General features: G+C 45.4%; 1 protein-coding gene across 2 annotated transcripts in view; it reads left to right on the top strand.

The window, feature by feature from the left end:
- Window positions 1-274: 274 nt before the first annotated feature.
- stx16 (syntaxin 16) overlaps window positions 275-23,481 on the top strand; it is a 38,850-nt gene continuing 15,643 nt past the window's right edge. The window contains exons 1-3 of one of the 2 annotated variants that reach the window (XM_070895924.1): window positions 275-474; window positions 19,640-19,747; window positions 21,129-21,269. In XM_070895924.1, coding sequence (XP_070752025.1) covers window positions 394-474; window positions 19,640-19,747; window positions 21,129-21,269 — 330 coding nt within the window. In that variant the 5' untranslated portion in view covers window positions 275-393. Of the gene's footprint in view, window positions 475-495; window positions 517-19,639; window positions 19,748-21,128; window positions 21,270-23,481 lie in introns of those variants that run through there. The other variant, XM_070895925.1, reaches the window with a different exon arrangement.

The raw sequence follows: 23,481 nt of genomic DNA, 5'->3' as shown, positions 1-23,481 counted from the left end.
CAACTATCTGTCCCACCTGTGACAGGGACTGTGGTTCTCGTATTGGACTGTTCAACCACCTAAGGACTCACTTCAGAAGTGGAAGCAAGTCTTCCTCGATTCCAAGAGACTGCCTATGATGATGATGAAAGTGGCTGCACTGAGCACTGGACTCACACATGCGCACTGGGCACTGGGCGCGCACATGCGCAGTGGAGGGCACTGGGCGCACACATGCGCACTGGTCCCTTTGCTCAGGCCGCAGTTGCAGTCGGCTCCTTTAGCGGGTGGCCCCTCGGTGGCCGGTTTCCGGGTGCCTCATTCTTTCTCTTCCCCGGTTAGCGGGGACAGTGGGGGGGCCAGGCCGGGGCGCAGGAGGGAGCGAGGCCCAGGCCGCGGCCTGTCACGGTCACCATGGCGACCCGCAGCCTGACCGACGTCTACGTGCTGCTGCGGAACCGGGCGGCCCAGAGCCGGCACCTGCTGGCGGAGCAAGTGAGTAAACAGCCGGCACACGCCCTGGGCCGCGGCGCTGCGGTGAGTCCCAGTCCGAGGGCCAGGCGACTACCGGGGAGAGACACAGCAACTCGGGCCGGCACCGGGCCAAGGGGCGCTCAACACCAGCTGCATCCAACATGGTTAATAAAGGCCCAGAGCTGGGACTAGGAGTGTTCAATATCAGTATCATTGTACCCAGGGTCAGGGCACTAGGATTGTTCAATATCAGTAACATTGTACCTAGGGTCAGGGCAGTAGGATTGTTCAATATCAGTAACATTGTACTTAGGGTCAGGGCACTAGGATTGTTCAATATCAGTATCATTGTACCCAGGGTCAGGGCACTAGGATTGTTCAATATCAGTATCATTGTACCCAGGGTCAGGGCAGTAGGATTGTTCAATATCAGTAACATTGTACTTAGGGTCAGGGCACTAGGATTGTTCAACATCGGTACCATTGTACCCAGGGTCAGGGCACTAGGATTGTTCAATATCAGTATCATTGTACCCAGGGTCAGGGCACTAGGATTGTTCAACATCGGTACCATTGTACCCAGGGTCAGGGCACTAGGATTGTTCAACATCGGTACCATTGTACCCAGGGTCAGGGCACTAGGATTGTTCAACATCGGTACCATTGTACCCAGGGTCAGGGCACTAGGATTGTTCAACATCGGTACCATTGTACCCAGGGTCAGGGCACTAGGATTGTTCAACATCGGTACCATTGTATCCAGGGTCAGGGCACTAGGATTGTTCAATATCAGTATCATTGTACCCAGGGTCAGGGCACTAGGATTGTTCAACATTGGTACCATTGTATCCAGGGTCAGGGCACTAGGATTGTTCAATATCAGTATCATTGTACCCAGGGTCAGGGCACTAGGATTGTTCAATATCAGTATCACTGTACCCATGGTCAGGGCACTAGGATTGTTCAATATCAGTATCATTGTACCCAGGGCACTAGGATTGTTCAATATCAGTATCATTGTACCCAGGGTCAGGGCACTAGGATTGTTCAATATCAGTATCATTGTACCCAGGGTCAGGGCACTAGGATTGTTCAATATCAGTATCATTGTACCCAGGGTCAGGGCACTAGGATTGTTCAATATCAGTATCATTGTACCCAGGGTCAGGGCACTAGGATTGTTCAATATCAGTATCGTTGTACCCAGGGTCAGGGCACTAGGATTGTTCGATATCAATCTGATAACCATCCGTGGCTAATTAAGGAAATAAGGGAGGGTATCAAATTGAAAACAAGGGCATACAATGTGGCCAAGACTAGTGGGAGGCCAGAGGATTGGGAAACTTTTAAAAGCCAACAAAGAACGACTAAAAAAAATGATAAAGAAAGGGAAGATAGATTATGAAAGTAAACTAGTATGAAATATAAAAATAGATAGGAAGAGTTTCTACAGGTGCATAAAAAGGAGAAGTGTGGCTAAAGTAAATGTTGGTCCCCTGGTGGATGAGACTGGGGAATTAATAATGGAGAACAGGGGAATGGCAGAGACGCTGAGCAAATATTTTGTATCGGTCTTCACGGTAGAAGACACTAAACACATACCAATAGTGGATTATCGGGAGGGAGGAACTTAATGCAATCACTATCACAAAAGAAGTAATACTCGGTAAAATAATAGGAGTAAAGGTGGACAAATCCCCTGGATCTGATGGCTTACATCTAGGGTCTTAAAAGAAGTGGCTGCAGTGATAGTGGATGCATTAGTTGTAATCTACCAAAATTCCCTTGATTCTGGGGAGCTCCCAGCAGATTGGAAAACCGCAAATGTAATGCCCCTATTTAAAAAAGGAGGCAGACAAAAAGCAGGTAACTTTAGAACAGTTAACCGAACATCTGTCGTTGGGGAAAATGCTGGAGTCCATTATTAAGTAAGCAGTAGCAGAACATTTGGAAAAGCATAATTCAACCTAGCAGAGCCAGCATGCTTTTATGAAAGGGAAATCATTTTTGACAAATTTGCTGGAGTTCTTTGAGGATGTAATGTGCAGGGTGGATAAGGAAGAACCACTGGATGTGGTGTATTTGGATTTCCAGAAGGCATTCGATAAGGTGCCACATAAAAGGTTACTGCACAAAATAAAAGTTCACGGGATTGGGGGTAATATATTCGTGTGGATAGAGGATTAGCTAACTAACAGAAAACAGAGTCAGGATAAATGGGTCATTTTCAGGTTGGCAAACAGTAACTAGTGGGGTGCCGCAGGGATTGGTACTGGGGCCTCAACTATTCCAATCTTTATTAATGACTGGATGAAGGGACCGAGTGTAATGTAGCCAAATTTGCAGATGATATAAAGATGGGTGGGAAAGCAAATTGTGAGGAGGACACAAAAAATCTGCAAAGTGATATAGACAGGCGAAATGAGTGGGCAAAATTTTTGGTCGATGGATTATAATGTGGGAAAATGTGAGGTTATCCACTTTGGCAGAAAAAATAGAAAAGCAAATTATAATTTAAGTGGGGAAAAATTGCAAAGTGCTGCAGTACAGAGGGACCTGGGGATCCTTGTGTGTGAAACACAAAACATTAGTATGCAGGTACAGCAAGTAATCAGGAAGGCAAATGGAATGTTGGCCTTTACTGCAAGGGGGATAGAGTATAAAAGCAGAGAAGTTCTGCTACAACTGTACAGGGTATTGGTGAGTCCACACCTGAAGTACTGCGTACAGTTTTGGTCTCCATATTTAAGGAAGGATGTACTTGCATTGGAGGCTGTTCAGAGAAGGTTCACTAGGTTGATTCCGGAGATGAGGACATTGACTTATGAAGATAGGTTGAGTAGATTGGGCCTATATACATTGGCATTCAGAAGAATGAGAGGTGATCTTATTGAAACATATAAGATAATGAGGGGGCTCGACAAGGTAGATGCAGAGAGGATATTTCCACTCATAGGGGAAACTAAAACTAGGGAACATAGTCTCAGAATAAGGGGCCGCCCGTTTAAAACTGAGATGAGGAGGAATTCCTTCTCTGAGGGTTGTAAATCTGTGGAATTCTCTGCCCCAGAGAGCTGTGGAGGCTGAGTCATTGAATATTTAAGGTGGAGATAGATTTTTGAGTGATATGGGAATAAAGGGTTATGGGGAGTGGGCAGGGAAGTGGAGCTGTGTCCATGATCAGATCAGCCGTGATCTTATTAAATGACGGAGCAGGCTTGGGGGGGACTACTCCTGCTCCTATTTCTTATATTCTTATAATTATCCCCAGGGTCAGAGCACTAGGAATGTTATATATAAATATACACAAGGCCAGAGTACTGGGATATATAAATATATACACAGTGAGAAACAGCATTGATTCCAGGTATTTGTATTGAAAAATCTTCATTTGAAGCAGTTTAAAGCTGTTTTTACAATGGTGTATTGGGTAGACTGTGGCACAAGATTGAGCTAATCTGTCAATTTTACATTTCCCTCTGCTGTGTGGGAACTGGTGCTGCAAGCTCCCCACTCAAGCCCTTGTAAAAGCCGCTTGGTGTGTTTCCGCTGTAATTCACACATGCAGCCTGTAATATATGAGCAGTTACTGACCTCAGCAATTTACAAGTAGCTGTAATTGCAGGGAGTACTTGGACCTTCAAGGGGCACTGGTAACCATATTCCAGACTCCAGCAATTCTACACTGGTGGCTTTAATATTTAACGTTATCTCACTGTTAAGTTTGCTCTCAAATATTGTATCAAACAGTAAATAAAAAGTTTCTGATGACCTAAATTTTCTGGGAGTCTGAAACAGTTGGTTTCGAGTTGGCAGAGTAGCCAGTGTGTGTCACTCTTTGCTATAAAGCATTAAACTGATATTTTTGTCGTTGGATTTGTGTAAATTTGTGATTTCCAGTACAGAATAAAATGAGGAGCCAGTTAATACTCTGTTGGTGCGAGGAACATACTGGACCAGAGATTGAAGAGAAAATGACTGGATTCTCTGAGGGAGAGCACCGAACTAGTGTTAAGAAGTTCTTTAAATTTTGGAAGAGATTATCTGGTGCTGAAAGCGTATTTGATTTACAATTATTTAATATGGCAAGTTGTTACTGGATAGTGCATCGATGAATTAAATTGAGGGTTAATAGCTGACTTGTTTAATCGGTTTTTCATATTGCAGAGCAGAAATGGAAAATTCGGAAGTAATGGCTAACATGCCAATTTGTGAGCTATATGGTTTCTTGGGATGTGTGACAACGCGTGCCCTTTGGCTAAACTACCCAGGGTTGGAGTTATGCCCGCGGCCCTGGCATTGGAACTAGGCTGACATCAGCTCAGTCAGGCTTCCCCAGGGTTGGTGTTGGAGCCAGGCTGGCTTCAGCTCGAGGTTATGGTCATGTTTGTTGGCAGGTTACTGCACAAGATAAAAGTTCACGGGGTTGGGGGTAATATATTAGCATGGATAGAGGATTGGCTAACTAACAGAAAACAGAGAGTCGGGATAAATGTTTCATGGCTGATCTGGCCGTGGACTCAGCTCCACTTACCCGCCCGCTCCCCATAACCCTTAATTCCCTTATTGGTTAAAAGTCTATCTATCTGTGATTTGAATACATTCAATGAGCTAGCCTCAACTGCTTTCTTGGGCAGAGAATTCCACAGATTCACAACCCTCTGGGAGAAGAAATTCCTTCTCAACTCGGTTTTAAATTGGCTCCCCCGTATTTTGAGGCACTGTCCCCTAGTTCTAGTCTCCTCGACCAGTGGCAACAGCTTCTCTGCCTCTGTCTTGTCTATTCCTTTCATTATTTTAAATGTTTCTATAAGATCACCCCTCATCCTTCTGAACTCCCAACGAGTAAAGACCCAGTCTACTCAATCCATCATCATAAGGTAACCCGCTCATCTCCGGAATCAGCCTAGTGAATCGTCTCTGTACCCCCTCCAAAGCTAGTATTTCCTTTCTTAAGTAAGGTGACCAAAACTGCACGCAGTACTCCAGGTGCGGCCTCACCAATACCCTGTACAGTTGCAGCAGGACCTCCCTGCTTTTGTACTCCATCCCTCCCGCAATGAAAGCCAACATTCCATTCGCCTTCCTGATTACCTGCTGTACCTGCCAGCTAACCACCTCATGCACAAGGACTCCCAGGTTCCGCTGCACCGCAGCATCTTGTAATTTCTCCCCATTCAAATAATATTCCCTTTTACTGTTCTTTTTTCCCAGATGGATGAACTCACATTTTCCGACATTGTATTCCATCTGCCAAACCTTAGCCTATTCGCTTAACCTATCTAAATCTCTTTGCAGCCTCTCTGTGTCCTCTACACAACCCGCTAATCTTTGTGTCATCTGCAAATTTTGTTACACTACACTCTGTCTCCTCTTCCAGGTCATCTATGTATATTGTAAACAGTTGTGGTCCCAGCACCGATCCCTGTGGCACACCACTAACCACCGATTTCCAACCCGAAAAGGACCCATTTATCCCGACTCTCTGCTTTCTGTTCGCCAGCCAATTCTCTATCCATGCTAATACATTTCCTCTGACTCCGCGTACCTTTATCTTCTGCAGTAACCTTTTGTGTGGCACCTTATCGAATGCCTTTTGGAAATCTAAATACACCACATCCATCGGTACACCTCTATCCACCATGATCGTTATATCCTCAAAGAATTCCAGTAAATTAGTTAAGCATGATTTCCCCTTCATGAATCCATGTTGCGTCTGCTTGATTGACTATTCCTATCTAGATGTCCTGCTATTTCTTCCTTAATGATAGCTTCAAGCATTTTCCCCACTACAGATGTTAAACTAACCAGCCTATAGTTACCTGCCTTTTGTCTGCCCCCTTTTTTAAACAGAGGCGCTACATTAGCTGCTTTCCAATCCGCTGGTACCTCCCCAGAGTCCAGAGAATTTTGGTAGATTATAACGAATGCATCTGCTATAACTTTCGCCATCTCTTTTAATACCCTGGGATGCATTTCATCAGGACCAGGGGACTTGTCTACCTTGAGTCCAGCACTACCCCCCGAGTGATAGTGATTGTCTCAAGGTCCTCCCTTCCTACATTCCCGTGACCAGCAATTTTTGTGTCTTCCACTGTGAAGACCGAAGCAAAATAATTGTTTAAGGTCTCAGCCATTTCCACATTTCCCATTATTAAATCCCCCTTCTCATCTTCTAAGGGACCAACATTTACTTTAGTCACTCTTTTCCGTTTTATATATCGGTAAAAGCTTTTACTATCTATTTTTATGTTTTGCGCAAGTTTACTTTCGTAATCTATCTTTCCTTTCTTTATTACATTCTTAGTCATTCTTTGCTGTCGTTTAAAATTTTCCCAATCTTCTAGTTTCCCACTAACCTTGGCCACCTTATACGCATTGATTTTTAATTTGATACTCTCCTTTATTTCCTTGGTTATCCCTTCTCTTACCGCCCTTTTTCACTGGAATATATTTTTGTTGAGCACTATGAAAGAGCTCCTTAAAAGTCCTCCACTGTTCCTCAATTGTGCCACCGTTTAGTCTGTGTTCCCAGTCTACTTTAGCCAACTCTGCCCTCATCCCACTGTAGTCCCCTTTGTTTAAGCATAGTACGCTCGTTTGAGACACTACTTCCTCACCCTCAATCTGTATTACAAATTCAACCATACTGTGATCATTCATTCCGAGAGGATCTTTTACGAGGAGATTGTTTATTATTCCTGACTCATTACACAGGACCAGATCTAAGATAGCTTACTCCCTTGTAGGTTCTGTAACATACTGTTCCAAGAAACAATCCCGTATGCATTCTATGCATTCCTCCTCCAGGCTACCCTGTGCGATTTGATTTGACCAATCAATATGTAGGTTAAAATCCACCATGATTACTGCCGTTCCTTTTTCACATGCCTCCATTATTCCCTTGATTATTGTCCGCCCCACCGTGACGTTATTATTTGGGGGCCTATAAACTATGCCTACCAGTGACTTTTTCCTCTTACTATCTCTAATCTCCACCCACAATGATTCAACATTTTGTTCATTAGAGCCAATATCATCTCTCACAACTGCCCTGATATCATCCTTTATTAACAGAGCTACCCCACCTCCTTTTCCTTCTTGTCTATCTTTCCGAATTGTCAGATCCCTGTATGTTTAATTCCCAGTCTTGGCCACCCTGCAACCACGTTTCTGTAATGGCCACCAAATCATACCCATTTGTAATGATTTGTGCCGTCAACTCATTTACTTTATTTCGAATGCTGTGTGCGTTTAGGTAGAGTGTTTTAATACTAGTTTTTAAACCATGATTTTTAGTTTTGACCCCTCCTGCAGCCCCTTTATATTCACACATATTGTCCCTTCCTATCACCTTGTGGTTTACACTTACCCCAGTGCTACTCTGCTCTGTTGCCTCCTGCCTTTTGCATTCTTTCTTTGGGTCCTGTTCATCTGAGCTCTCATTCACTGGTTGGCAGCCAGTAATTAGTGGGGTGCCGCAGGGATCGGTGCTGGGACCCAACTATTTACAATCTATATTAACAACTTGGAAGAAGGGACTGAGTGTAACGTAGCCAAGTTTACTGACGATACAAAGATAGGAGGAAAAGCAATGTGTGAGGAGGACACACAAAATCTGCAAAAGGACATAGACAGGCTAAGTGAGTGGGCAAAAATTTGGCAGATGGAGTATAATGTCGGAAAGTGTGAGGTCATGCACTTTGGCAGAAAAAGAATCAAAGAGCAAATTATTATTTAAATGGGGAAAGATTGCAAAGTGCCGCAGTACAGCGGGACCTGGGTGTACTTGTGCATGAAACATAAAAGGATTGTATGCAGGTACAGCAAGTGATCAGGAAGGCCAATGGTATCTTGGCCTTTATTGCAAAGGGGATGGAGTATAAAAGCAGGGAAGTCTTGCTACTGTTATACAGGGTATTGGTGAGGCCACACCTGGAATACTGCATGCAATTTTGGTTTCCATATTTACGAAAGGATATGCTTGCTTTGGAGGCAGTTCAGAGAAGTTTAACTAGGTAGATTTCGGTTGAGTTATTGACTTATGAGGAAAGGTTGAGTAGGTTGGGCTTTGGAATTCAGAAGAATGAGAGATGATCTTATCGAAATGTATAAGATTTTGACGGGGCTTGACAAAGTGCATGTAGAGAGGATGTTTCCACTGATGGGGGAAACTAGAACTAGGGGGCATGATCTTAGAATAAGGGGCCGTCCATTTAAAACTGAGCTGAGGAGAAATTTCTTCTCTGAGGGTTGTAAATCTGTGGAATTTGCTGCCTCAGAGAGCTGTGGAAACTGGGTCATTGAATAAATTTAAGACAGAAATAGACAGTTTCTTAAACGATAAAGCATTATGGGGAGCGGATAGGGAAGTGAAGCTGAGTCCATGATCGGATCAGCCATGATCTTATTGAATGGCGGAGCAGGCTCGAGGGGCCGTATGGCCTACTCCTGCTCCTATTTCTTATGTTCTTATGAACGCCCGGGGTAGGGGGGACGCCCCGTGGCCCGGGGTAGGGGGAAACGCCCAATCTGTTGACAATGAAAGCAGATGAAGAATTGCAGTGGGCAGTTGACAATAAATAACTTAAGTCAGACAGTGATCATATGAATACTGTGGAAACTGATGCAGTGCAAGAGAATGATCCACCCTGGGTGTGCTGGAGAGTCCAGCAAATTCACAAACAAATTGGCAGTTCACTAGCTCTTAGTGCAATCAACTGGAATTAGAAACTGACTTTCTGTAGGTTAAATTGTTCAGGCTAAGTTTCGGACTAAAGTTGTAATGGATGCTAGTTGGCACCACTGTCTCGATAGCACAACGCAAAATGTTTCTTTGCTTAACTTCAAGTGCCTGTTGCTTTCAAAGAAATTTGATATCTGTGGCCTGGGGTGGGTGGGCGGGTTAATCATACTCATTGCCTCAAACTGCAGTGTAGCCAATCCATCTAGGAATATTAAACTGCCTTTATACATGTATTCAATGTACCAGCTTCCACAACTCTCTGAGGTAATGAATTCCACAGATTTACAATCCTCAGAGAAGAAATTTCTCCTCATCTTAGTTTTAAATGGGCAGTCACTTATTCTAAGATTATACCCTCTAGCTCTAGTCTCCCCCATCAGTGGAAACACACCCATTAAACCCAACTGGTCCACACTGGTGTTTATGCTCCACACAAGCCTCCTCCTACCCTTCTACATCTGACCCCTTGAACATATCCTTCTGTTCCTTTCTCCCTCATATGTTTATCTAGCCTCCCCTTAAATGCATTGATACTATTCGCCTCAACCACTCCTGTGGTGGCGAGTTCCACATTCTCTCCACTCTCTGAGTAAAGACGTTTCTCCTGAATTCACGATTGGATTTATTAGTGATTATCTTATATTGATGGCACCTAGTTCTGTTCTCCCCCCGCAAATGTAAACATCTCTCCGTCTACCCTATCTAACCCTTTCACAATCTTGAAGACTATCAGATCACCCGTCAGTCGGTCTTTTTTCGAGAGAAACGAGCCCCAGCCAGTTCAATCTTTACTGATAGGTATAACCTCTCAGTTCTGATACTATTTTACTAAATATTTTTGCACCTTCTCCTTTTCATAATATGGAACTGTTTTATAATGTTTTACTGGATCATTCTTGCAACTGGCTTTAAAGAAAGACGTGCATTTCTGTAGCTCCTTTCATGATCTCGGACTGTGGCTATGTAGGAAATGTGGCAACCAATTTGCGCTCAGTTAGGTCCCACAAACAGTGATGTGATAATCAGATAATCTGTGTTAGTGATGTTGGTTGAGGGATAAATATTGGCACATGGGTTGCTACTGGGGTTCCATATCGAGTGGGAATCCTGGCTGATATTTTCTTGTCCTCATCCATAGCCCAGGGTGGCTTATGTTAATTGTAATGCCTCAATGGAACAACAGACTGCAATTTGGGGGTGTGGGGAGTGAACCTGAGACCATGCAGTGGTAGTGCCATGTGTCACTTTTAGCCACAAAGTCATTGGGAGAAGCTAGGGAACTAATCCTTTTTTTTAAAAAAAAAAAGGAGTCAAATATTCCTCCTTGATGCAGACTGAGAGCTGGTCACGGATAGAGAGAGGTTGCAACATATCTCTGAGGCAGCAAGAAGTGGATAAAAGCTGGAGGTCTGATATTGTGTTGCTCCTCATCAAAGCTAAAAAGCAGATCTCCCCAGGCTATTTGTTGAGTGAAATATTTAAGGTGATGGATCTTACAGAAACTGTACTTAAAAACTCTTGCATTAATTCCCATTCCTTTCATTGTCTTTGATTCTCTATTCTGCCTGTTGACTGCAACTACTTTTTAAAAGCTGGCTTGGTTTATAGCAGAGTGACAGCAGCTCTCTGTATAACACACAATATTTGCTATGAATTAGCTCTCTGTTTGGTATCAGTTTTCACAATAAAAGTGGGGCTATTGTATTAATTGTTCTGCCTTCTCTGCAAACAAGTGTCAGCATTGAGCTCAGGCCCCAAAACCTGGTGTGAAATTCATACCATTAGCCATTGGACCCTGCCCACGGCCTGTGCCCATGACCTGCGAGCCCTGCCCACGGCCTGTGCCCATGACCTGCGAGCCCTGCCCATGACCTGCGAACCCTGCCCACAGCCTGTGCCCATGACCTGCGAGCCCTGCCCACGGCCTGTGCCCATGACCTGCGAGCCCTGCCCACGGCCTGTGCCCATGACCTGCGAGCCCTGCCCACGGCCTGTGCCCATGACCTGCGAGCCCTGCCCACGGCCTGTGCCCATGACCTGCGAGCCCTGCCCACGGCCTGTGCCCATGACCTGCGAACCCTGCCCACGGCCTGTGCCCATGACCTGCGAGCCCTGCCCACGACCTGTGAACCCTGCCCAGAACCTTTCCCGCTGGTCCGTATAACTGCAATATTGGTAAAATGAATACCTAGCAGTGGAAATTAGCCAATGCTAACTTTGCAAATAATTCTAAATTTGAGGAAATGTTGTATATTGAAGTGTCACAACAGAGCAGTAGAAATGGGAAAGTTAAATTAGCTAAAATGTCTTTGGGTTAGGAGGAGGAGACGCTAAGCAGGGCTTTTGGTCTCGATGATTATTCAGTGACCCTTACTGGCCTGGTCTAATGCTATAAACTCCCGGTGCCATCCCAGGTTGGTGTTAGCCTCTCCAAAAATAATTCAGGAAATAAAAGTGTAAAAGTTCCAAGGGGCTCTTTAGTACTGAGGCTTTTTTACTGCTTATGCCTGCAATATTTATCATGTGCTCTAAAATACTTGCTTCTGGTTCAATGTTTAAAATTAACGGGGAGTGATTTAAAAGGAATTATCACCAATGCTGGGGTTTAATCACTGCATTGTGGAATATACTTTGTGTGTGTTGGGTGTAATCTATATTCTGGAATATATTGTGTATGTGTGTGTGTGTGCGTGTGTGTGCTGGGTTTAATCACTACATTGTGGAATGTACTGTGTGTGTGTTGGGTTTAATCACTACATTGTGGAATATACTGTGTGTGTGTGTTGGGTTTAATCACTACATTGTGGAATATACTGTGTGTGTGCTGGGTTTAATCACTACATTGTGGAATATACTGTGTGTGTGCTGGGTTTAATCACTATATCGTGGAATATAGTTGTGTGTGTGTGTGTGTTGGGTTTAATCACTACATTGTGGAAAATACTGTGTGTTGGGTTTAATCACTACATTGTGGAATATATTGTGTGTGTGTGTTGGGTTTAATCACTACATTGTGGAATATACTGTGTGTGTGCTGGGTTTAATCACTGTACATTCCCTAGCATCAAGCTCTGATGAGCAGGGGAAGAAATACAATCTGAGATGCTGATCGAGGACAGTCCTCAAAGAGTGCTTTTGTTCCCACTCCAAATACAATAACCTATTGATCGCAGGGTCTCGCTGTTGTGATTGGTGATCCAGTAACCGTGAGGAAGACGGGGCGTATCCTTCTGTTGCAATGTGACACTTTTTCCCCCATTCATCATTTAATGAAGCGAAGGATTGTGACTTTTGTGCATGTTTCTGTTTGCATGGATGCCAAGACTGTTTCATGGAAATGTGTATTGTAGAGTTCTGAATATGACAATCTGTTTAAATTGCATTCTGTTCTCAAGCATTTGAGAGAAGTGGAAGGAGCTTCAAAGAAAGACTTGCATTTCTATAGCGCCTTTCACAACCACAGGACGTTTCAAACGCTTCAGTCAATGAACTACCTTTGAAGAGTAATCACTGTTGTAATGTAAGAAATGCGGCAGCTAATTTGCACACAGCAAGCTCCCACAAACAATAATGAGTTAATTGATCTGTTTTTAGCAATGTTAGTTAAGGGATAAATGTTGGCCAAGGCACGGGGAAAACCCCACCGCTCTTCAAATAGTGCCATGGGGTGCATGTCCATGTGAGAGGGTTAAATGTCTCAGAAGAAACACTCCCTCAGTCCTGCACCGGAGTGTCAGCCTAGATGTGCGTTCAAGTTTCCAGAGGCGCGGGGTTGAACAATTACCTTCTTCATAAGAGGCGAGAGTTCTACCACTAATCCTGTTGTGTGTTGCTGTAGTGCTGATTCCTATTGGTTGGAGACTGCTTGAGATATGATTAGAGATCTTGTGTCAATCAGTCTTGTTACAAAGTGATAGCCTTTCTCTTTTTTAAACAAAACTGCAGGTTTACTTCCAAAATGATGGTTCATTGGAGTTTTGAGGAGGGCTGGGGGTTTTCTGGATAGTGTTCAGGGATGTACCTATGGGGGCATCATTATACATTTTCCATATTGAAGCAACAAGTTGTACTTGTATAGTGCCTTTAATGTTGAAAGACGTCGAAATGTGCTTCACTGACGTGTAATCCACAAAATGTCCACCAAGCCAAAGCAGAAGGTATGTAAGGGGGCTGACCAAAAGCTTGGTTAAAGAAGTGAGTTTTAAGGAGGGGCTTAAAGGAGGAAAGGATGGTGGAGAGGCTTATCCAGGGAATTAAGAGAGTGGGGCTGAAGATCAGGCCGCCAATTGTGGGGAGAAGCAAAGGGGTTGCACAAGAAGTCGGGCAGAGAAATGTAGGGGTGTAAGAAGACGGGCGATACAGAGATATAGGGAGGTCGAGGCCAGGAAGGAATTTAAACACGAGGATCAGAATTGAAGGTGTTAGGAATCTGGAGCCAATGTAGGTTCACCAAAGAGAGTGGTGAAGGGACTTTGTATGGTGTAGGATATAAGTGGCAGAATTTATAGCACAGAAACAGCCTATTCGGTCTGAGCCGGTCTTTATGCTCCACACGAGCCTCCTCCTCCATGACTTCATCTAACGCGATCAGTATATCCTTCTATTCCTTTACTCCCGTGTACATATCTAACTTCCCCTGTTCACCTCAACTACTTCTTGTAGTAGCAAGTTCCATCTTCTAATCACTCTCTGGGTAAAGAAATTTAGTGACTGCTATTTATGATCCCTAGCTTTGGTCTCCCTGTCGAAATCTCGACTCTCAATTTAACTAGTAAAAATGAAACTCTGACATAAACAGCTCCTTTAATAAGTTTTACTTGCTGCGAGGAAAAGTCCTGCTAAGTCAAAGGCTCAGCAAAGACTTCTACAGAGGTTCAAAATCACACTATCTTTATACAGAAGAACAAACAAAGAAATTATGGTTCCATCACGTGTATCAGTTCTGCCCTTGCGGTCAGCAAATACAGATAAGGAGTTCTTTAATCACTTAATTAACATTACATCCTTGTTTTAATTTCCTACTTATCTATACAGCCTTTATCTAATACTTCTAAGATTTAGCACAACGACAGTTATTTAGCAGGGAGTATAGTTCTAACAGGATAGGGAGGGTAAGTTCAAGGTTCCCTCACTCACACAGATGACTTCTGCCTTTCTTTAATCACTTATCAGTCAAGGTTACTATGTTTATGCAGAAACAGGCTGTCTGCTGCAGGGGCTTCTGGGAGAACTGAGACTCCATTTTGTTTTATTACAAAAGGGTACATTTAACAGAAAATGTAACTTTAAAAGTAAATTTCCATATCCCTCAAATAGTGGGAATCAACAGAGCTTTGTATGTGCTGAAGTTTATGGAGGTTGAGAGGTCAGCTAGGAGTTGGAATAGTCGAGTCTGGAGGTAACACAGACATTGATGAGATTTTCCAAATCTAATGGGGTCAGGTAGAGGTAGAGGCGGGCAGTGTTTGAGGTAGAAGTAGTTGGTCTTTGAGACGGAGAAGATAATGAGTCGGAAACTCAGCTTGGGGACCAATAGGACATGGAGGTTGCCAACAGTCTGCTTTAGGCTCAGTGATTGGGGCGGCAGATAGAGTTGGTGGCTGGGGAATGGAGTTTGTTGAGGGGGCAATGGCTTTGGTCTTCCCGATATTTAACTGGAGGAAATCGTGGATGTTGGGCAAGCGGTCTCGCGCACAGGCAGTGGAGGGATTGAGAGAACTGGTTCAGAGGCAGAGCTTGGCGTCATCGGTACATCTGTGGAAGTTGGCAACATGTCTGCAGCTGATGTCAGCAAGTTGCAAAGGTTTAGTCGATAACCAAATCTGTTGAGCCTAATTTATAGCTGCCAAGCCCTTTGTGCACAGAGCGTATAAACTTCATGAAAGGAACAGCTTGCCAAGTGTGCCAGTGAACTGTACTAGTACAGATATAGTGTCACTAACATCAGTGAACTTCTCTCCAGATCATTGAGTCCCATTTGGACGCTGTATGTTGACATTCTGACAAAGATGATTTGGATCTTTGTGCAACATTAAACAATTATAGCCAGAAAATCCCTCCACTTGGAAAAACTTAAATCTTGAATGCTTAACATCCCCACTGCAGTGCAGAATCTAGGCTGATACTTCCATGCAGTGCTGAAGGAGTGCTGTACTCAGAGTTGGTGTTTTTCATGTGAGCTGTTAAACTGAAGGGTGGAGGAGGAACATGGAATGTTTTGGCCAACGTGTCCCTCAACCAACAACATCAACAAAATAGATTAAATGGGTAATTTATCTTGTGCTGTATGTGAGATCTTGCTGCTCGCAAAATGACGACTGCATTTACCCAGATGATAACTGCACTTCAAAAGTAATTTAATGCTGGTGTAGCACTTTGGGTGTGTTGGAGTAGTCAAGTCTTCTAGACTTGACCAATACAACACACTCCTAGCCTCCCACATTCTACTCTATGTAAACTTGAGGTCATCCAAAACTCGGCTGTCCATGTCCTAACTCGCACCAAGTCCCGCTCGCCCATCACCCCTGTGCTCGCTGACCTACATTGGCTCCCAGTTAAGCAACGCCTCGATTTCAAAATTCTCATCCGCGTGTACAAATCCCTCCAATGCCTCGCCGCTCCCTATCTCTAATCTCCTCCAGCCACACAACCCCACGAGATGTCTGCACTCCTCTAATTCTGTCCTCTTGAGCATCCCTGATTATAATCACTCAACCATCGGTTCAGCTGCCTAGGCCCCAAGCTCTGGAACTCCCTCCCTAAACCTCTCCGCCTCTCTACCTCTCTTTCCTCTTTTAAGACGCTTCTTAAAACCTACCTCTGTGACCAAGCGTTTAGTCATCTGTAATTTCTTCCTATCTGGCTCGGTGTCAAATCTATTTCTTGTGTCTTAAAACATTGTGACGCACCTTGGGATGTTTTACTACGTTAAAGGCGCTATATAAATTCAAGTTGTTGTTGATGTTTCTGGGAGATGTGATGAGGCTCTATATAAAAGTAAGTCTTTTCAAGCAGCAAATGCTACAACTGTCAGTGAGTCTGTCTGTGAGGAGATACTGAAGCTAACATGCAGTGATAAACCACTAAGCTGCTGGCCCAGCTTTCATTCTGCAGCTTGCTCACACCAGGCTCAGTAACCCCTCTCGACCAGATCCCTCACTTGTATTCGATAGTGCGCCTTCCACCCATCTCGGCATTATAAATAAGACGGGGGTGGGGGGGGGAAAAGAAAGTCCCAGGATTAATGTCATCAAGCAGGGCAGTTGTGTTTTCTCCAGGTAAAGTGAGCAGGCTGCTGTTAGCTGGTGGGCCGAGTCAGGTCTGTGCCCGTGTGTCGCGTGCCATGGCACGTGACACACGGGCACAGACCTGACTGGGGTTACTGGATTCTGTTCATTTACGGTCTGCTGTGTGTGTGTTTTTTCTCACTGTCTGATCTGACCACCTGTGTCTGTTTCCTCTGTTCTGGTCTCCCTGGTTGGCCGGGGTTTGATGGATGCAACCAATCGCTGCAGGAGTTGGATGAGGTACTGACCAATTTATCATTCATAAACTGCAAAAGGGCGAAGCTATTGGTGCTCGAGCCCCGTTTAATCTTGTGTTGAAAATTCACATTAACACGAATTCCCAAATGGCTGGGAGGTATTGACTCTGGGGTTCAAGGTGTTAGAACTTCCACCTCTGACGGTAATGGCCTTTAATACTTAAGAAAAAGGAGCAGGAGTAGGCCGTTCGACCCCCCTCGAGCCTGCTCCGCCATTCAGTAAGATCATGGCTGATCTTTGACCTCAACTCCGTTTTCCCGCCCGATCCCCATATCCCTTGATTCCTCTCGAGTCCAAAAATCTATCGATCTCTGTCTTGAATCTACTCAACAATTCAGCGTCCACAGCCCTTTGAGGTAGAGAATGCCAACGATTCACAACCCTCTGAGTGAAGAAATTCCTCCTCATCTCTGTCCTAAACGGCCGATCCCTTATCCCGAGACTGTGCCCCCTAGTTCGAGACACTCCAGCCCGGGGAACTAATCCCTCAGCATCTATCCTGTCAATCCCCCTCAGAATCTTATGTGTTTCAATGAGATCACCGCAAAACACAACCCACCTCACCCCACATATGTACACCAAATGAGAGACCTCTGGACCATCGATAGTAATGGGAGTTTACTATGTTTATACACCGACGATGCCCAATGTTTCATACCCTACACCATGATTTCAGTTTGATTTATTTGGTATGGTGGAATGCACCCTTGTGTGTTCTGCTAGACCCTGAGCTGTCATCGTTACCTTGCATCTCGCCAGTTACCAACACTTCTGAACATTGTCCCTTTATCCCCTCTGCTGTTGAAACCCAAGTCCACGCGTACATCGTTGCACCTTCTGATTGCTTGAATGCTGTTCCAGGATGACCCCCCTGCTCCATACACTGCAGAGCTCTGCATCCAGAGTCCTATCCTGTTTGAACGCACACGCATCCATTACCCCGCTCTTGCTGAGTTCCGCAGGCACTCCACGCCCCCCCCCCCCCCCGCCCCCAGTATGTCAGTTTCCACTACTTGTCCGTGTTTTTAAATCTCTTCATGGTCTCGCTGTATCTTTCCCTGGGGATCTTCTCCAGAGCGGCCTGTGCACTCTCTCTGACTTTGGATGCCTGCTTGGCCCCAGCTCCCACTCCACTGTCAGAGGACAATCAATGTCAGTGCTCCCCTCTCATACTTTCTCCCCACGCCAACGTTCCCTAATCTCAGTGTCCCATATTTGACGATCAGAGGGATAGTGCCTGAATGCTGCAACCGGCAGATAGAAAATCTTTCCCCACATACTTCTCTCCTGAAATTCTACCGACCTGTTACTATTTTTTTTAATTGGATTAAATTAGTGTGTTGCAGGGTCCCCTATATAACATGTTTAGGATTGCTGATGGCTCTTGCATTAAGGACACCTCATTGTGTAGTAGCTGCCTTCTGTACTGAACTGTGTCTCTGACTGTGAAGAGGGTGCTGAATATTTTATTGGGATCTTTATATGTAGTCCTTTGTGGAGAGAGTGGCGCTTGAGCAGAATAGATAGTGAGTGGGATTAAATGAGCAGAGGGGGCCTTAGAATGGAGGTAATGATGGACCCGTCACTCAGTCTGGAAATGCAGGGATATTTTGCTGGACCGGTTGACTGGAGGTGGATTCTCAGGAGGTGACACTGCAGCTCGATACTGTGCTGGCTTGTTCACACACCGTTCTGCTTACCATGCTACACCGAGAATGTATACTTATTGGGACGGGTTCAGAAAACGACTGAACCCCAGTGTAAAAGAAGTTGAGTGTTGAGGAAAGATGAGAGCTTAATCTCTCCAGTCTAGAGAGAGGGGGTTGTGGTGGGGGGGATCCAAATTGTATTAAATGGTGTAGAGAGAGTAAATCTAGAATATTACTTTAACTTGAGAAAGTAAAGTAGGACTAAAGCTTAATTAGAAGAAGCTAAAATTAATATATTGAGAACTTCTTCACTCAAAGACTAAAAGAATGTTTGGAATAATCGTTGCGGGGTGTGTACAGTGCAGCTGGATTCTAAAATGGAGGAAGATAATGTAGCAGAGGGCTGCGTTTCATAGGCTGAAAGGGCGGGGGACGGTGGGATTGAGACTGCTCCAAGAAAACAGATACCACATTCCATCTAGAGTGGATAGGAGGGGCACAGCCTTGGGGATTCTGGGGGTGGGCGCAGTATTATTTTGAGCTGATCCGTTGGGAGGTGCGACAGGTTTGGAGTGTCGAGGGAGCAGGTGACCAGAGAGCCGGTGTTCCAGGGGATTGGCCAATCTGTACTTGTTGCGATTAGTTCACTGGGTTGAAACATGGTGGGAGGTAAGTTCAGGAATAATGCAATGGCGGACATTTGAGTCTCCCCTCCACCCAGCTAACGGCGATATAACCCTCTCGAATTGGGACAGATTCTCAGGACATCCACTTTGGGAGCCGCAGCAGACACCTTTGTAAATAGATGCAGTTAAAATATTGCACCAGAACCTGCCCAACCTGTGACGCCTGAGCCGTTATCCGGGCTACACACCACACGGTTTACTTTATCTCCGATATTTTCTGTTTCCCTCCACTGTCTGTTAATCTTTAAACAGGGTCCTGTATAACAGCTGATGAAGCTGGTATTGTAATGACAAGAAAAGGTTACAAGCAGAGATTCTGCTTTGGGAAAACTATTTTAAATTTTAGAGACTTCTGTGCATGGAACCATAGGATGCTAAATTAACCTTTTTATATAAACTATTAATTTTGATATCAGAAGAAGCATTGACACAGGTTGGGCCACATTAAAGGGCCCAAGTAATAATTGCACACGGGCTGGTACTTCTGAGTATCTGGAGGTGTGCAGTCAGAATGCATTCCCTGTGGGATGAGGATACTGACTGTGTTTGTCTTCTTGTCAGATTGCTGATGATCGCATGGCCTTGGTGTCCGGGATCAGCCTGGATCCAGAAGCTGCCATTGGTGTCACCAAGAGACTGCCACCAAAATGGGTGGATGGAGTGGAGCAGGTAAGTGACTAGTTTGTCTCCGGGTGATGTAGTCTCTGGGAAAGTGAGACACGTGTTCAGGGTAATGTTCACACGATAGCTAGTGAGTGGTCAGGGTCTCTGTAATCAATGGGTGACTTTGGTGGGCGTAGGGGGGAAAAGAGATGAAGAGGAGGTTCCCTATAATCAACTGTTGGACTCGGAGGAGGGAGTGGGAAGGCTCTGCAAAATCAAAGTCTGTCGGGAAGGTGAAGGAAAGAGAGGCTTCCAATGATCAGTGAGGGGAGGGAGACACGTTCCCTCTAATCTGCGCATGGTGACAAACTTTTGGGAGCAGCCGAAACGGTTGACCAACAGATCCACCACAGACCCAATCCACGTCCGGACCGGGGTCAAGCAGGGCTGTGTCATCGCGCCAACGTTCTTCTCAATCTTCCTTGCTGCAATGCTCCATCTCACTCTCAACAAGCTCCCCGCTGGAGTGGAACTAAACTATAGAACCACTGGGAACCTGTTCAACCTCCAGGTTAGATCCAAAGTCGTCCCATTCTTTGTCATCGAGCTACAGTACGCGGATGAAGCTTGCGTCTGCGCACATTCAGAGCCCGAACTCCAAGCCATCGTCAACATCTTCACCATAGTGGGCCTCTCACTAAACATCCGTGAGACAAAGGTCCTCCATCAACCTGACCCTGCCACACAGCACTGCTCCCCGGACATCAAAATCCATGGCGCGGCCCTGGACAACGTGGACCATTTTCCATTCCTAGGCTGCCTACTATCAGCAAGGGCAGACATTGATGACTAGGTCCAACACCGTCCGCATGCCCGACACGAGACTCCCAAAGCCTCCTTGATAAAGTGCAACATCCCCACTGACACCTGGGAGTCCCTGGCCAAAGACCGCCCGAAGTGGAGGAAGTGCATCTGGGAGGACACTGAGCGCCTCGAGTCTCGTTGCCGAGAGCATGCAGAAAGCAGGCGCAGGCAGCGGAAGGAGCGTACGGCAAACCAGTCCCACCCACCCTTTCCTTCAACCACTGTCTGTCCCACCTGTGACAGAGACTGTAATTCTCGTATTGGAATGTACAGCCACCTGCGAACTCTGAGTGGAAGCAAGTCTTCCTCGATTTCGAGGGACTGCCTATGATGATGATAAATCTCCCCATAACCTTCATGGTTTAAGGATGATGAATCTGTGCAGCCGCTCAGCAATGGGAAACGTCACGGGTTTCTCTGTTGTAAATACCGCGCGTGGGTGGAAAGTTACAGGAACCATGCACTCAAGGAAACAAGTGGCACAGAACAAAGGGCAGCTCACAGGGAACATTGATGGAGAGCCACCACGTGTCATTGAGGTGGGATGCATGTTGAGATGTTTTTATTCGCTCTCTCCTTTCAGATTCAGTTTGACATCACCAGAATAAAACAGAAGATGAAAGAGCTGGCCAGTTTACACGACAAGTACCTGAACCGGCCGACACTGGATGACAGCAGCGAGGAGGAGCATGCGATAGAAATCACCACACAGGAAATAACGCAGGTGAGGAATACCTCTGCACTGAGGCAGCATTAATGGAGAGGAGACACCAGTATGCTAGAATTATTCTGGAATGTAAAGATAAAGCCCGGCTTCTATTGTCCACTGCTAATTGTCTTCTCCCCCGTCTCCTTCACCCTCACCTCCCACAGTAAGTGTGAGGAGCTCATTGACTTTTGTCTCTCAAATTGAGACCATCCATTCAGTTGCCTCTGCTTCTTCCCTTCCTTCCCCTAGTCCACCGGGCCAAACTTCCCTGCCTCACATCTTTCTCCAGTTTCTCACTGATCTCTCCTCATGACCATTCTGTGGTCATCTTGTCCATGAGACCTACTTCCTGCTCCTTCGACACTATTCCCATCAAACTGCCTCTGCTTTACTCGGAAACCAACCATACAATGATACAGACCACTCGGCCGATAAAGTCTGCCCTAATCATCTCCACTTGAGCCACCTATTCTAATCCCTCGCTTCTGCTAGCTCCCCATAACCTTTAACATGCCTATTTGTCAAGCAGCTATCCATCTCCCTTTTTGATGAATATATGAACAATGCTTCAACAGTGTCCACTGTGGCTCAGTGGGCAGCACTCTCACCTCAAAGTCAGAAGATTGTGGGTTCAAGTCCCACTCCAGAGACTTAAGCACATAAATTTGGGCTGACACTCCAGTGCAGTGCTGAGGGAGTGCTGCACTATTGAAGAGATGTAAAAAAGATCAATTGGCATTATTTCTAAGAAGAGCAGGAGAATTATCCCTCGTGTCCTAGCCAATATTTATCTCTCAATCAACATCTAAACCAGATTATCTGGTCATTCTCACCTTGCTGTGCACAAATTGGCTGCCATGTTTTCCTACATTACAACAGTAACTAGAAGAAAAAAGTACTTAATTGGCTGTAAGGTGCTTTGGGACGTCCAGTGGTTGTGAGCAGAGGGTTGATGACGGCAGATTTGAGGGAGAGGGGGACTATACCTGAGGAGAGAGAACTGTTAACAATGTCAGCTAACATGGGAGCCAGAAAAGTAAGTTGGGAGATCAACAGTTTGGTGGGAATAGGGTCAAAGGGGCAAGAAGTAGGTCTCATGAGCGTGGAAAGGTTGAGGAGAGATCGGAGAGAAACTGGAGAAAGATGTGGGTTCAGGTCTAGGCAGGGGTATCCTTGGAGGAAGTTTGGCCCGGTGGACTAGGGGAAGGGAGGGCAGAGGCAGCTATTAGAATAGGGATGTCTCAATCTTAGAGACAAAGAAGTCCATGAGCTCCTCACACTTATTGTCGGAGGTGAGGGTGGAGGAGATGGGGGAGAAGACGGTTAGCAGTGGACAATAGAAGCCGGGCTTTATCTTTACATTCCACAATTCTAGCACACTGAGCAATTTTGGCAGACGAGAGCAGGACTTGATAATGCTTTAAGTGGTCCAGCCAGTTGTCCGCCCTGACCATTCAAGTCTTCGTCCCTTGGACTTAAAGGAGCGAAGATATCGGGGAACGGCCAGGGTGGGAGAGTGTTTTAGTAGGGACTAGGGCATCAAAGGTGGTGGTGAGGGTGTGGTTGAGCAGATCGATAGTTGCGCAAATGTCATAGTGAATGGAGGGCCAAAGGCTGGACAGTTGGGATTTTGTAAGTGCAGTTGTAAGTGAGTTGAGAGAGTGTTTTTTCCAGGGGCGGACATGGGAGGAAGTAAGGTTATGTGGAGTTTGGGGGGGTGGGGGAGGGAGTTGTGGGTGGAGTACGATTCAAGAAAGTGGTCAGAGATGGTCTTATCTGAGATTGACACGAAGGAAGTAGAGTCCACGAGAGATAGCAAGGTTGAGGTGATGGCCATGAATATGTGTTGGGGAGTTCACATGGAGGGAGACATTAAGGGAAGATAGGAGGGGCTAGTGATCTCAGAGGAGAGCGCATGATGAATTGAGATGGAGTTTGAAAAGACAGAAAGGAGATGAGGAAAAGTGGAGGGCAGAGAAACCCAAGGCAAAGAACAAAAAGGGCCATTGTACAGCAAAATTGTACAGCAAAATTCTAAAAGGACAGAGGGTGTTAAAAAAACAAGCCTAAAGGCTTTGTGTCTTAATGCAAGGAGTATCCGCAATAAGGTGGATGAATTAACTGTGCAAATAGATGTTAACAAATATGATGTGATTGGGATTACGGAGACGTGGCTCCAGGATGAGCAGGGCTGGGAACTCAACATCCAGGGGTATTCAACATTCAG

Source organism: Pristiophorus japonicus, chromosome 12, assembly GCF_044704955.1.
Source record: "Pristiophorus japonicus isolate sPriJap1 chromosome 12, sPriJap1.hap1, whole genome shotgun sequence".
Lineage (NCBI taxonomy): Eukaryota > Metazoa > Chordata > Chondrichthyes > Pristiophoridae > Pristiophorus > Pristiophorus japonicus.
This window is presented reverse-complemented; position numbering and strand designations above follow the sequence as displayed.